This window comes from Dromiciops gliroides, chromosome 3 (genome assembly GCF_019393635.1).
Source record: "Dromiciops gliroides isolate mDroGli1 chromosome 3, mDroGli1.pri, whole genome shotgun sequence".
NCBI classification, from domain to species: domain Eukaryota; kingdom Metazoa; phylum Chordata; class Mammalia; order Microbiotheria; family Microbiotheriidae; genus Dromiciops; species Dromiciops gliroides.
The window spans coordinates 68203133-68215442 of NC_057863.1; the positions used below are offsets into that span (position 1 = coordinate 68203133).

Here is a 12310-nt window from a genome sequence, read left to right on the forward strand (position 1 = left end):
ACCCAGTCTCTCCACCCCCATACCCTCCCCCATTCCCTCCCTCCACTCCACCCTGGGCAATTCCAAAGACCCCTCCCCACCTTCCACCAAACACCACTGAAGCTGGCATCTAGCAGAGGATGAGGAGGGGTGGGGGACACAGGGGCAAAGGCCATTGCAGTGCCCCCTGCCCCCAGATGAAAGGGATGCAGCCTGAATGAAGAGCCTGTGCAGAAAGCAGCCCCAGCCAATGGGTTGGGGATAAGATGACAGGGTGGGCCTTCCCCACCAACATAGGCATGCAGGGGGATGGCCCTTGGGACCAAAAACATTGAGAGAGAGAAAGCTGTGTCCCAGGGGAAGGAAGCCCTATACACCAGAGATCTAAGGCAAGGGGGCTGATGTGTCCCCTCCACCCACCCACCCACCCAACATACAAACACACGACTCCTGAGTTCAGCCCCAAAGGCAGATCCTTTTCCTTTGGGGGCTCATACCGGCCAAGTGCACTCTCTGTAGCCCCTGAGGGATGGGTCATTGTAGGTTACCCTCAGGCTGATGGATCTTAGATCCCCAAGGGAGCTCTGGTCAGGGCCAGCCCTCGGGAAGGGAAGGAAGTCCTGGTTCTGGCCCAGTCCATGGAACAAGGACAAAGCTAACCCCCCACCCACACCCCCAACTGGCAGAGTCAGTGTCTGTATCCAGAGTCAAGTCTCAGGGTATCCTCTGACCAGACGGAGGTTAGCTATACTCGAACAGGGGGTCCTGAGCCAGCTGTCAACGGCACTGTGGAACCACATTCATAATCCAGGTCTACTGGGGGTGCCACAAAACTGCTCAGAGAACTCCCTGTCTGCCGGTCCCGAAAACTCTGAATGTAGCTCTAGGTAAAAGAAATGACAGATCAGATATTCACTCCCAAATCCACACTGTGGAGACCTCCCCATCCATGATCTATTTCCCCAAACTCCCACTCCTATGACACGCCACTCCTAAAATCCACAAGCCCAAGACCCCACATCCTCTCTACTCTCCAGATCTAAGGTCTTAAGACCCTGAACAAGGAGGTTCCCTGACTTAGAAACCTCCTCTCTGAAGCCATGCCCCCCAGTGTCAGTGAACAAAATGGCAGATCTTTCTGGTGACCAGACTCTAGGATCACCCTAAACCTAGATGCCACAGTCCTGACCACCACCCTCACTAACCAAAGCCCAGACAAGCAGGGACAACTAGACCAGGGGTACTCACAGGGGAGAGCACATCTCCATTGAAACGTTTGACGGGCACAGGCCTTCGCCTATAGCCAGAGTCAGGAGGGCCAGGTTTTGGTGGGGGCCGGGAGCCCCGAGAAGGAGCCCGAGGGGGTCTCTTCCTCCTTCGCTTCTCCTTCCGCTCCTCACGCTGCCGAATTCGCATCAACTGTACCCGTCGCTGCTGCCGGCTAATCACCACTGAGAGAGGAGGAGGTGAAGGGGAAAGTGACCACAGGGTATCCAGGCTCCTCTTCACACCTGAACTTCATTGCTTCCTAAGTCATGCGCTCCAAGCTCCAGAAATCTACCCTTTAGCCTGACTTTTTTACCCCCAATGTGCTCCCCAATTCATCTTCCCATTGGTGTAATGGAGGGTGCATTGGACTTGTCATGTCGACACCTGGATTCTAGTTCTAGCTGCGTGACCTTGGACAAATGAATTAACCTCATCTGCAAAATGAGAATACTCACTTTACCTACCCCCAGATGGTTGTCAGTAAGAAAGCATATGGAAAGCACCATTTCTGTCTCTCACCCTTGAAAGGGTCATTAGGAGCACACATCCCCGCTAGGTCACTCATTCCCTGGTTTACTCCATCCCTTAGTGTTTCTCACCCTTGAGTGAGGAAGTGTTCTGCTTTCCTTCATCTCTACTTACCCCCATCCCCTCCCCCATGATCCCTCCATATTTAACCCCAATATACAAATATAACCTTAATTTCCCTTATCGACCACCCCTCTCCTACCCTTTTTGGGGGTCCCTGCACCCCACCCCAATCCTCCTGGGTCCTTCTCAAGTTCTCTATCTCCCCTCTCTCCAATTTGGTGAGAACCCACCTCCCAACAATGGACCCTAGGCCTCCCCCACACACCATAGTCTATAATGGATGCCACTGGATTTAATGTCAAAGAGCCTGAGCTTGAATCTCAACTATCTCACTTACTACCTGTGTGACCTTAGACAAGCATTTTCCTTCTTTGGGCCTCAGTTTACCTCCTTAGAGAGTTTAACCACAAGACCTCTAAGGTTCCTTCTGCCTCTAAATCTATGATTCTATGCTATGCACCAACCCTTAATGTACAGGTCCCCCTACAACCACCCCACTCCTAAACTGTTCATCCCTGCCATAAATTTGTCCAGCCTTTTTCTCACCCTACCTCCAGCACCTCTCTCCCACTCCCAGTAGCTGCCACCCCCCAGCACAACATCTCACCCTCCGTGTGTGAGTCCCCCTCAGCTGTGACTCTCCACTGTACCAAGACGCCCATCAGGCTGAGCAGAGGCCAGATGGCTAGCAGGGCCCAGCTCCGCCAGCAAAGTGGAGGTACCGGAGCAGCCCGGAGCCTCTCCGCAGCGTAGCGGCCCAACAGCAACAGTTCTGCAAAGTAGTCGGCGGCAGCGGCAATGAGGGCAGCCCCGGCTACGGCAGTGGCTAGAGTGGTGAAGGGGCGAGGCCAGCGCAGCGTGAGCAACGCGAACAGCAAGCCCCCTCCCAGCAACAGCCCCAGGGGCCCCCACACCGAGCCCGGCTGGTAGAAGGGGCCAGAACCCATCAGGGCAGCTGCCCCCAGCAGCAGCCCGAGCAGCAGCCCAACCAGGAAGAGCCCCACGCTGCGCACCAGCATGGCCACCAGCCCGCACAGCAGGCCAATGCCCAGGGCAATGCCCGCACTTGCCCCAGCGTTCAGCTGCGTCTCCAGCACCCGCTCTCGGTAGCAGAGCAGGAAGATGACCACTGAACCGAACAGGAGTCCCGTGAGAAAAAGCACAGCCTTGAAGCAGCGATAACCTGTAGGGAACATGGGCGGGAGGCTGAGAAGGAGCTAAGACCAAGGTCATGGAGCAGGTCAGAAAGATGAGGGTCATAAAGGAGAAGAGACAGGGGATATAGAGATGAGAAAGGGAGGTCAGAGAGTGAAGGTCAAAACAGGGTCAAAGAGATGACAGGTCAGAAGGAGAGGCTAGTGGGATATCAGGAAAAGGGACTGTGGGGTCAGAGAAATGAGGGTAATAGGATTGGAGAGATGGAGGTCAGAGAGAGCCTAAGAGATTAAAGTGACGAGGAGGGAGAGTCAGGAAATCTGAGGGGCTCATGGAGATGCTCAGTGGGATAGGATATTTAGGCAAAAAGTACAGTCTTTCTCAGCCATAACTGGGTCCTGAAGTTTTCTTCGCTTTCCAGTTCATCCCTTGCCCTTGATTCCTGAGCTACTAATGTGGACTATCAGTCATCGGTCCTTCTCTGGCTTCCAAAATACCTCAGTTGCTCCAAATTCCCCTGACCTAAATATGAACCTCTGCCTTCCTTCCCCTTTTATGCTCCCAAAGCAGAGGTTGGATTTTTTAACAAAGGTTTTTATTATAAGGAGGAAGGGGGAAAAATAAAACCTAACCACAGAGTAACTGTCAAGCTACAGAGCATAGTAATTTTATCCTAAAGTTCCCCTAACCTAGTCATAATAGGCTAGCAGAGAGAGCCTCCTGGGCTAATGAGCCTTAGGTCATGGCCTTCTTTCTCCACAGGGTCCCACTTCCTTCCTGGCCTCCCTTCAACCCCTTTCCCAGGTTCTTTCACTACCAAAGGCAGTGCCTCCTCTCATCCTTCCCAACAACATCAATCTGCCTCATTATTAAGGTTGAATCCACTAACATTAGGGGCATTTCTTCACACGGAGAAGCCATGAGAGATGAGGTTATGTAAAGGTTAGAAACCCGGAGGTCATGTAATGGGATCCAGAGAAATGAAGGCCATTTCCTTAGGCATGGGGGAAGTGTTGGGAATATGGACGGAGGAGGATCTGAGAGATGGGGTAATGGCAAATTTGATAGACAAGAGTTTACAAGAGGTCAGAAGAGATCTCATAAAGGGCCCAAGAGAGAGGGTCATATGGTTATAGAACATCAGAGAGTGGTCCAGGGAATCAGAGGCATGGGGTTCATGGAAGACTCAAAGAGATGGAGATAAGTTGGTCAATGAGAAAAGTTATAGAGGCTTCAGTTGGGACCCTGGGGGCCAGAAAAAAAATGAGGGCCCTGGGGATTTTGTAGAAATGGGGATCAGACCAAGGGGTAATGAGGATACATAAAATGAAGGCCAGGTTGGGGAGCCCTAAGGGTGTGTCTGGAGTGATGATATGTTCTATTTTTTGAGGTGATGGGGAAAAAATGTTTATGTTAGTTCTTTATGGGCATTGTGGAGCTATGGAAAGAGGGCTGGATTTCCAGTAAGAGAATCTGGAGGGGCAGCTAGGTGGCGTAGTGGATAAAGCACTGACCCTGGATTCAGGAGGCCCTGAATTAAAAATCTGGCCTCAAACACTTGACGCTGATGCTTACTAGCTGTGTGACCCTGGGCAAGTCACTTAACCCTCATTGCCCACAAAGAGAGAGAGAGAGAGAGAGAGAGAGAGAGAGAGAATCTGGATTCAAATTTTAACTCTGCTACTTTTGGCTTTACTTCTCTGGCCTTCAGTTTCTATATTTTTTAATTGGGGAGGAAAGAAAAGAGGAGAGTGAATCTCTAAGACCTCTTCCGGCTCTAAATCTATATTCCTATGTTTTATATTTGGCAGAAGGGAGATAAATGATTACACAGTAAAAAATTTGGGACCCTGAAAGTCCACCCAGGTAGATGAATTCTAAGTCAGTGGAAGGGGTTCTGTTGGCATAAAATGTTATTCTTTTGGGCAGAAGAGATAATAAGGAAGCCAGACACTCTAGAGATGGAATTACATATCAAGCTAGCCCTGGGAAACCGTGGATAGGTAGAATAGCTTACCACCCAGGTTAGGACTGAATAGTTTTGAGTTTTGTTTTTTAATTTACAATTCTAATTACCTTACTCTAGTATATCCTTGGTGCAGAGCATTGGATAGAAAACTGAACCTGGAGTCAGGAAGATGAGTTCAAATCTAGCCTCAGACACTTACTAGCTGTGTGACGGGGCAAGTCACTTAACCCTGTTTGCCTCAGTTTCCTCTTCTGTAAAATAAGCTGGAGGAGGAAACAACAAAACATTCCATTGTCTTTGCCAAGAAAACCCCAAATGGGTTTTCCCGTCCAGTTGGACGTGACTGAAAAACGACTGAAGAACAACAAAGTGTATTCTTAATTTGCTATACTCACTTACCTTTAAATAAATCTAGAAATTGACTCTTGCTGTCTCTGCCAACATGGGTTAGAAAGGAAAGAAAGCAGATGCCAGAGCTGGACACCCAAGTTATTATTTTAATTGCAAAAGAAGGGAGAAATATTTATTAAGGTTTCAACTCTCAGGACCTAAGGAGTTAGGCAGGATTGGGAACCAGGAAGGCTAAGGAAGCATGGTGCCTTGAGTTGTAGTTCAGGAATCCAGTAAATTTAGAAAGTAATGAAAAACAAAAGCCCTAAGTCCAAGAGCAAAGGTACCCTGTACTGATCCAAAGAAGTTGACAGTCCTGGAAGCTGACTGAATTCAGCAAAATCTAAGAGGTAGGTCAGGGTCCACTGATGAAGTGAGCAGAGAGTAAGAATCAAGAAAGAGATTACAACCCAGGAAACATTGGGGTTTAGGGACTTGGGGTAGGGAGAGGAGATCTGGATGAGGAGATCTGGTCAGAGTTTAAAGGACACAGGGAGCCAAAGATAAAAGGGGTCAAACTTGGAGCTGGAAACTACCTTAGAGGTCATCTAATCCAACCTACTCATCTTACAGATGAGGAAACTGAGGCCCAGAAAGTTTAAGTAGGTAGTCAAGGTAACACTCTAGTGAGGTGTCATGTGTCACCTGGAAGCAGGTGACATTGAGGCACTTAGTAGACAATTTGGGATGCAAATATGCACCATTAAAAGTGAGGGGTAGAAATATCTAGAATTGGGGGTCAGGGAAAATGGAAGAAGAGCGGGGATAGGCTGGATTTCCATCTAAGTGAACTCCTAGGTCATCTATAATTTGCCCAGTTACCTTAGAAGCAACAACCTGTCCAAAATAATAAATACACCCCTAGGGGGCACCTAGATGGCACAGTGGATAAAGCACCAGCCGTGGATTCAGGACTCCCTGAGTTCAAATCCAGCCTCAGACACTTGGCACTTAACTAGCTGTGTGACCCTGGGCAAGTCACTTAACCCTCATTGTCCTGCAAAAAAAAAAAACAACAGAAAAAAAACCCCACATACACAAAAAATACACCCCTAGCTTGGGGAACATCTTACAGCTTCATTACAACTCCATCACAAGCGGTTCAGTCACAGAGTCTATAAAAGGGATAGATTCACAGAAGGGAAGGAGGAGGCGGCATACACAAGAAGCAGCCTTGGTCTTGGCTTCCCAGATTCAGGTACTCTTCTAGTCCTAACTAGAAGATGTAGAGAGATTTCACCAACCCTGTATCCTGCTCTACCTCTGAACCCAACCATCAAAATCCCCACGGTCCCTCTCTTTCCAGCACTATACTATACTATACATCAGGGAATAGCTAGAGGGGGGGGGGGTGGCGGGGAGGGTTGAAAGGCGGTGTCCTGGAAAGGAGTTTGAGGAAAGGAATGAGAGGGATTAAGATGATGGTTTACAGAAGGGTCTTTGGGAGCCTAAGAAAGGGGATCTGGGTGGAGGGTCCCCAGGGGACCAGGCCTCACCAAAGAAGCAGTAGACAACACCGAAGAGGCAGCACATAGTGCAGACGAGGGAGGGCAGCGCCTGGTACCTCCGCTCCAGGGGTTGCTCACAGGGAATGCCCCAGAGAGGTTCATCTGGTTCAGGGGGCAGCAGCTGGAACCGTAGTGTCTCCACAGTGCCGGACATGGTGCCAAGGAGGGAAGAGGTGTGGGGTCACCCACCCGGGGCAGCCTGGCAGAGAGGGAACGGGAGATACAGAAGTCTAATGTCACCAGGATGGAAGCCAGGGTTGGGAGCTGGAGAGGAAAGACTGGAAAGGCTTCCTAAAAGGACTCGGTGGGACAGTCTCAAATACAATAGAAGGCACTTAAGCCTACCGCTTAGGACCAAAGGAGAGGCACCCAAGTTCTCCAGCTGCAGGGCCTTTATAACCTCAGGAATAGGGCAGAGGGGATAGAAACCCACTAGTGCCTGAAAGGGCCAGGGAGAGAGAGAGAGAGAGAGAGAGAGAGAGAGAGAGAGAGAGAGAGAGAGAGAGAGAGAGAGAGAGAGAGACGAAGGGAGAAGGAAGCCCTGGGCTGGAGGGACTAGAAACAGGGGGACCAAGAGAGATGGGTGAAGGGTGAGAGGGATAGAAAGTAAGGAGTGGTAGGAGATTCAAGGGATTGAGGCTTGAGGGTCTGGCTGTAGATAAAGAGGACCGGGGGCTGAAATAAAAGTGGGAAGTAGGAAGGCTGGGGAACAAGGAGCCTAGGGGCGGGGGCGGAGGGGCCTAAGGCTGGGGAGGTGGAGGAGGAGTAGGTGGGTCGAGGCAGGGCCGGGAGTTCCGGACCCGGGAGAGGGGCCTCGGAGAGCGGGTTGGTAAGGACGCCAGGTAGAGAAAACAGTGCATTGTGGAGGGGCAGGGGCGGAAGGGCTGGTACCTACCTGCACGGCGCTGCCGCTGCTCCGCCGGCTCCTTGCTTGGGTCCCGTTCAGGCCCCGTGGCTCCCGTGGCTCCCGTGGTTCCCGTGGGCTCGGGCTGCAGCTCCAGCTCCAGCTCCAGCTCCAGCTCGGGCTCAGGCAGGCCCGGCGCCACGGCCCCATGCCCAGCAGCCCGCCTGAGGCCTCTTGGTGCTGATGGACAGCTCCGGTCTCTGCTCCTGACGTCACTCCGAGAGCACCACCCAGGCGGAGGAGGGCTGCTCCTGACGTCACCACCCCGCACGCACAGTCCGCTCCGGGGGAGGGGACGGACTTGGCAGGGGCCGGCCCCAGAGCACAGAAGAGGGGGCACTTCCGGGAGGAGGAGGGGGCGGGGGTCGGCGATCTTCTGTCCCGCCCCGCTGCCCGCCCCCCGCCGGAGCGGGAGCGCTTCGCTCCACCCCCAAGGCGGGGCCGGTCCAGTGACACGTCGGACGGCGGCGGCGACTGCGGCCGGTTCGGGAGAAGCTGGACCTGCCTGCGACCCCGAGGTTCGGCTCAGAGCGAATAGGAGTCGAGACGGATCGAGACGGCGAGACGCGAGCTCTGGCCCACCGAGGAGGATCGGGCGGTTTCGGCGCTCCCGCCTCCCTGCTCCCCAGCCCCGGGCCCGCCCCCAGCCCCGCGCCCCTGCTCCTGCTCCCGCCCCCCACGGAGCACCCCCAGCCTCGAGCCCCCTGGTGGGGTAACCCCCGCTGAGCGCGACCCCTCCCCAGCGGGGCACACACCTACCTGGGGCTGGGGACCGGGTCGGGCTGGGGCTGAGTGGGAGCTGAGTGGGTCTCCCCGGCCGGGGCCATGCGGGCTTCGCTGTTGCTGTCGGTGCTGCGGCCCGCGGGGCCCGTGGCCGTGGGCATCTCTCTGGGCTTTACCCTGAGCCTGCTCAGCGTCACCTGGGTGGAGGAGCCCTGCGGCCCCGGTCCTCCCCGCCCCGGGGACCCCGACCTACCCCTCCGCGGTTACACCAACGCAGCCCGCCGGCCCAACTCGGTGCAGACCAGCCCCGATCGCGAGCGGCCAGAGGACACGGAGAGCTGGGAACCCCGCGTGGTGCCCTACCGCCCCACGCACTCTAGCCAGATCACCAAGAAAGCAGTCAGGTAGGGGACACCTCTTCCTCCGCCCACCCCGCCCCCCGCCCCAGCCCCAACACAAGCCAGCAACCACCCCCACCTCCCAACAAAAACAGCCCAGCCTCGGGGACCAGCCCAGGACAGCGGAGACTGGAGAGCGAGCCGCGGAGGGGACTGCGGGGGTTGGATCCAGCCTGGGCAGGAAGGGGCCGGCCTGGGCCAGGAAGTCTTTAGTCCCCAATGACTTCCTATGGCCCTGCATCCCGGAGGAATGGTGGGGCCCTGCGGGGAGGTGAGCGCCATCCTGTCCCTGCTGCCAGAAGTGACCTTCCTTCCTTTCCGTGGGCCCGAGAGGACCTCCTCCCGGCCCTGGAGTTATCTCATTCCCAGGTTAGTCTGGTTAGAGGTACAGCTCGGAAACTTGGGAACTGGATGATACCAGGCAAGTCACAACCTCTCTGAACCTTTGTAAAGCAGAGATAGCAGTACTGAGAGTCAGCCTGGCATAGTGCATGAAGGGCAGCCTCGGAGTCAGGAAGACACGTTCAGATCCTACTTCTGACTCATCCTTCACCTCCCGGTGCCTCAGGCACAGCTCTATAGCACATTAGCTACAGGGGCTAAGACTACAAGCTACAGTGGAGTTGCCTTGGTGGAAGGAGTTCCCACATGAGGAGTTCCATCCACCAAGGAAATCACAGGTCAGGATTGGGAGTTGTCATAATCACACCTTCTCTCCCCTAGGACCCGATACATCAGCACAGAGCTAGGCATCCGGCAGAGGCTGCTGGTGGCTGTGCTCACCTCCCAGGATACCCTGCCCTCGCTGGGCGTGGCAGTGAACCGAACACTTGGACATTGGCTGGAGCAGGTGGTGTTCCTGACTGGCACGAAGAGCCGCAGGGAACCCCCCGGCATGGCGGTGATGGCACTGGGAGAGGAGCGGCCTATTGGGCAGCTGCACCTGGCCCTTCGGCACCTCTTGGAGAAGTATGGGGAAGATTTTGACTGGTTCTTCTTGGTGCCGGATACCACCTATACAGAGGCCCACAGGCTAGCCCGGCTGACTGGCCACCTCAGCCTGGCCACAGCTTCCCATCTCTACCTGGGTCGGCCTGAAGACTTCATCGGGGGAGAATCCACTCCAGGTCGATACTGCCACAGTGGCTTCGGGATACTGTTATCCCGCATGCTCCTGCAGCAACTACAGCCACACTTGGAGAGCTGCCGAAATGACATTGTCAGCTCTCGGCCTGATGAATGGCTGGGCCGCTGTATCCTTGATGCCACCGGGGTCAGCTGTACAGGCGAGCACCAGGTGGGGAGTTGGGTAGGAGGGTCTTCAGGAAGGGGGGCGGGGCGGAGCATGGAGAGCCAAGGCTGGGGATAGAGTGAGAGAAATGGTCCCCCTTACTCCTTCCCCTTTCCCCGGCCCCAGGGCGTGCACTATAACTACCTGGAACTGGGCGGTGCAGGGGAGGCGGTGCAGGAGGGGGATCCCCACTTCCAGAGTGCCCTGACTGCCCACCCTGTACGGGACCCCGTGCACATGTACAAGCTGCACAAGGCTTTCACACGAGCTGAACTGGAGCGCACCTACCAGGAGATCCAAGAGCTGCAGGTGAGGGAGGGCCCAGAGGCTACGGCTTGAGAGTCGGGGGGAGGAGGGAGGGATTGTGGCAACCCGCCTGACACCCTCATCTTTCCTCACTCAGCTGGAAATCCAGAACACAAGCCGGCTCTCTGTGGATGGGGAACAGGAGGCAGCCTGGCCTTTAGGCATCCCAGCTCCATTCCGTCCATCCTCTCGATTCGAGGTGCTGAACTGGGACTACTTTACGGAGCAGCATGCTTTCTCCTGCGCAGATGGGTCTCCCAGCTGCCCTCTGCGAGGAGCTGACCGAGATGACGTGGCCGACGTGCTGGGCGCTGCCGTCGAAGAGCTAAACCGCCGCTACCACCCAGCTCTGCAGCTTCGCAAGCAACAGCTGCTCAACGGCTACCGCCGCTTTGACCCCACCCGGGGCATGGAGTACACGCTGGACTTGGAGTTGGAGGCACTAACCGCAGAGGGGGCCCGCCAGCACCTCACCCGCCGAGTCCAGCTCTTGAGGCCCCTGAGCCGGGTGGAAATCCTGCCGGTGCCCTACGTGACCGAGGCATCGCGCCTCACCGTGCTGCTGCCACTGGCAGCAGCGGATCTTGACTTGGCACCTCACTTCCTGGAGGCCTTCGCTGCTGCTGCCCTGCAGCCGGGGGATACTGCCGTGGCATTGACCCTGCTCCTGCTCTATGAGCCGCAGCAAGCTCAGGACGTGACCCACGCCGACATCTTTGCATCGGTAAAGAGCCGCGTGGCGGAGCTGGAACAACGCTACCCCGGCTCCCAGGTGCCCTGGCTCAGTGTGCAGACAGCCGCCCCATCCACCCTCCGCCTGCTCGACCTGCTTTCCAAGAAGCACCCGCTGGACACGCTCTTCCTGCTGGCCGGGCCGGCCACGGTCCTCACTTCTGATTTCCTGAACCGCTGCCGGATGCATGCAATCGCGGGCTGGCAGGCCTTCTTCCCCATGCACTTCCAAGCCTTCCATCCAGCCGTGGCCCCCCCACAGGGCCCGGGGCCCCCTGAGCTGGGCCGGGACACGGGTCACTTTGACCGCCACATGGCCAGCGAAGCCTGCTTCTACAACTCTGACTATGTGGCGGCCCGAAGGCAGCTCGCAAAGGCCTGGGAGCAGGAAGAGGAGCTTGTAGAGGGCCTAGATCTATATGAACTCTTCCTGAAGTTCTCCGGCCTGCATGTGCTGCGGGCTGTGGAGCCTGCCCTGCTGCAGCCTTACCGACACCAGCCCTGCGGGGCTCAACTCAGTGAGAACCTCTATCGCCACTGCCGCCGGAGTGTCCTGCAGGGCCTGGGCTCCCGATCTCAGCTAGCCATGCTGCTCTTTGAACAAGAGCAAGGCAATAGCACCTGACTTGGCTAGAGCCGCTCCGGCTCCCGAGTCCACCGGAAGCACAGAAGACCCCACCCCCTCCCCTTCTTCTGCCTCCAGGCCTGGGGGCCTAGCTCTGAGGCTTTGGAAAAGAGCCGGCAGCAAGCAGCGGAGGTTTCCGGGCAGGAGGGTGTTCTCTGATCTGGGTACTTGGGAGAGAGGCTGGAGCCCTCCCATCTCACCTGACCCTCACGGCTCCCAGTATTTGGGCCATGGCCCTTTAAATATTTATGCAGAAAAGTCTGCTTGACGCCAGCACCCCTCCCCCCCATGGGGGGCCCAGCAAAGGGGGAGTGGGGAGCTGTAGATGAGAGTCTGGATGGAGTCACTCTCGGCACAAATAGAGTCTCACGGGTGGTCAAGAGGACTACCCAGCACCTCAAACCCCACCGGTCCCTGATGAAGCTGATTGTCTTTAATAAACCAGCTGAACTTGTAGACTTGCGTTCGGA

The 12310-nt window shown here is 55.5% G+C and overlaps 2 protein-coding genes across 2 annotated transcripts; one reads left to right on the forward strand and one right to left on the reverse strand.

The window, feature by feature from the left end:
• Positions 1-18: 18 nt before the first annotated feature.
• TMEM198 (transmembrane protein 198) lies at positions 19-7892 on the reverse strand. The gene is made up of 5 exons (XM_043994409.1): positions 7757-7892; positions 6850-7060; positions 2447-3022; positions 1228-1430; positions 19-862 (listed from the first exon to the last, which is right to left on the reverse strand). Exons 2-5 carry the CDS (start codon positions 7013-7015, stop codon positions 725-727), a joined length of 1083 nt encoding a protein of 360 aa, XP_043850344.1. The 5' UTR covers positions 7016-7060; positions 7757-7892; the 3' UTR covers positions 19-724.
• A 336-nt stretch (positions 7893-8228) lies between these two features.
• CHPF (chondroitin polymerizing factor) lies at positions 8229-12296 on the forward strand. The gene is made up of 4 exons (XM_043994407.1): positions 8229-8892; positions 9610-10183; positions 10304-10486; positions 10581-12296. Exons 1-4 carry the CDS (start codon positions 8591-8593, stop codon positions 11838-11840), a joined length of 2319 nt encoding a protein of 772 aa, XP_043850342.1. The 5' UTR covers positions 8229-8590; the 3' UTR covers positions 11841-12296.
• The last annotated feature ends 14 nt before the right edge of the window (positions 12297-12310 follow it).

Excerpts from the sequence above, each read along its gene's own strand:
- TMEM198 (XM_043994409.1), bottom strand. The coding sequence starts at position 7,015 with ATGTCCGGCACTGTGGAGACACTACGGTTCCAGCTGCTGCCCCCTGAA. Across the intron at positions 1,431-2,446 it reads GGGGGACTCACACACGGAGG|TGGTGATTAGCCGGCAGCAG; the intron begins GTGAGATGTTGT and ends CTCCTCTCTCAG. Across the intron at positions 863-1,227 it reads ATGGAGATGTGCTCTCCCCT|AGCTACATTCAGAGTTTTCG; the intron begins GTGAGTACCCCT and ends TCTTTTACCTAG.
- CHPF (XM_043994407.1), top strand. The coding sequence starts at position 8,591 with ATGCGGGCTTCGCTGTTGCTGTCGGTGCTGCGGCCCGCGGGGCCCGTG. Across the intron at positions 8,893-9,609 it reads ATCACCAAGAAAGCAGTCAG|GACCCGATACATCAGCACAG; the intron begins GTAGGGGACACC and ends TCTCTCCCCTAG. Across the intron at positions 10,487-10,580 it reads AGGAGATCCAAGAGCTGCAG|CTGGAAATCCAGAACACAAG; the intron begins GTGAGGGAGGGC and ends TTCCTCACTCAG.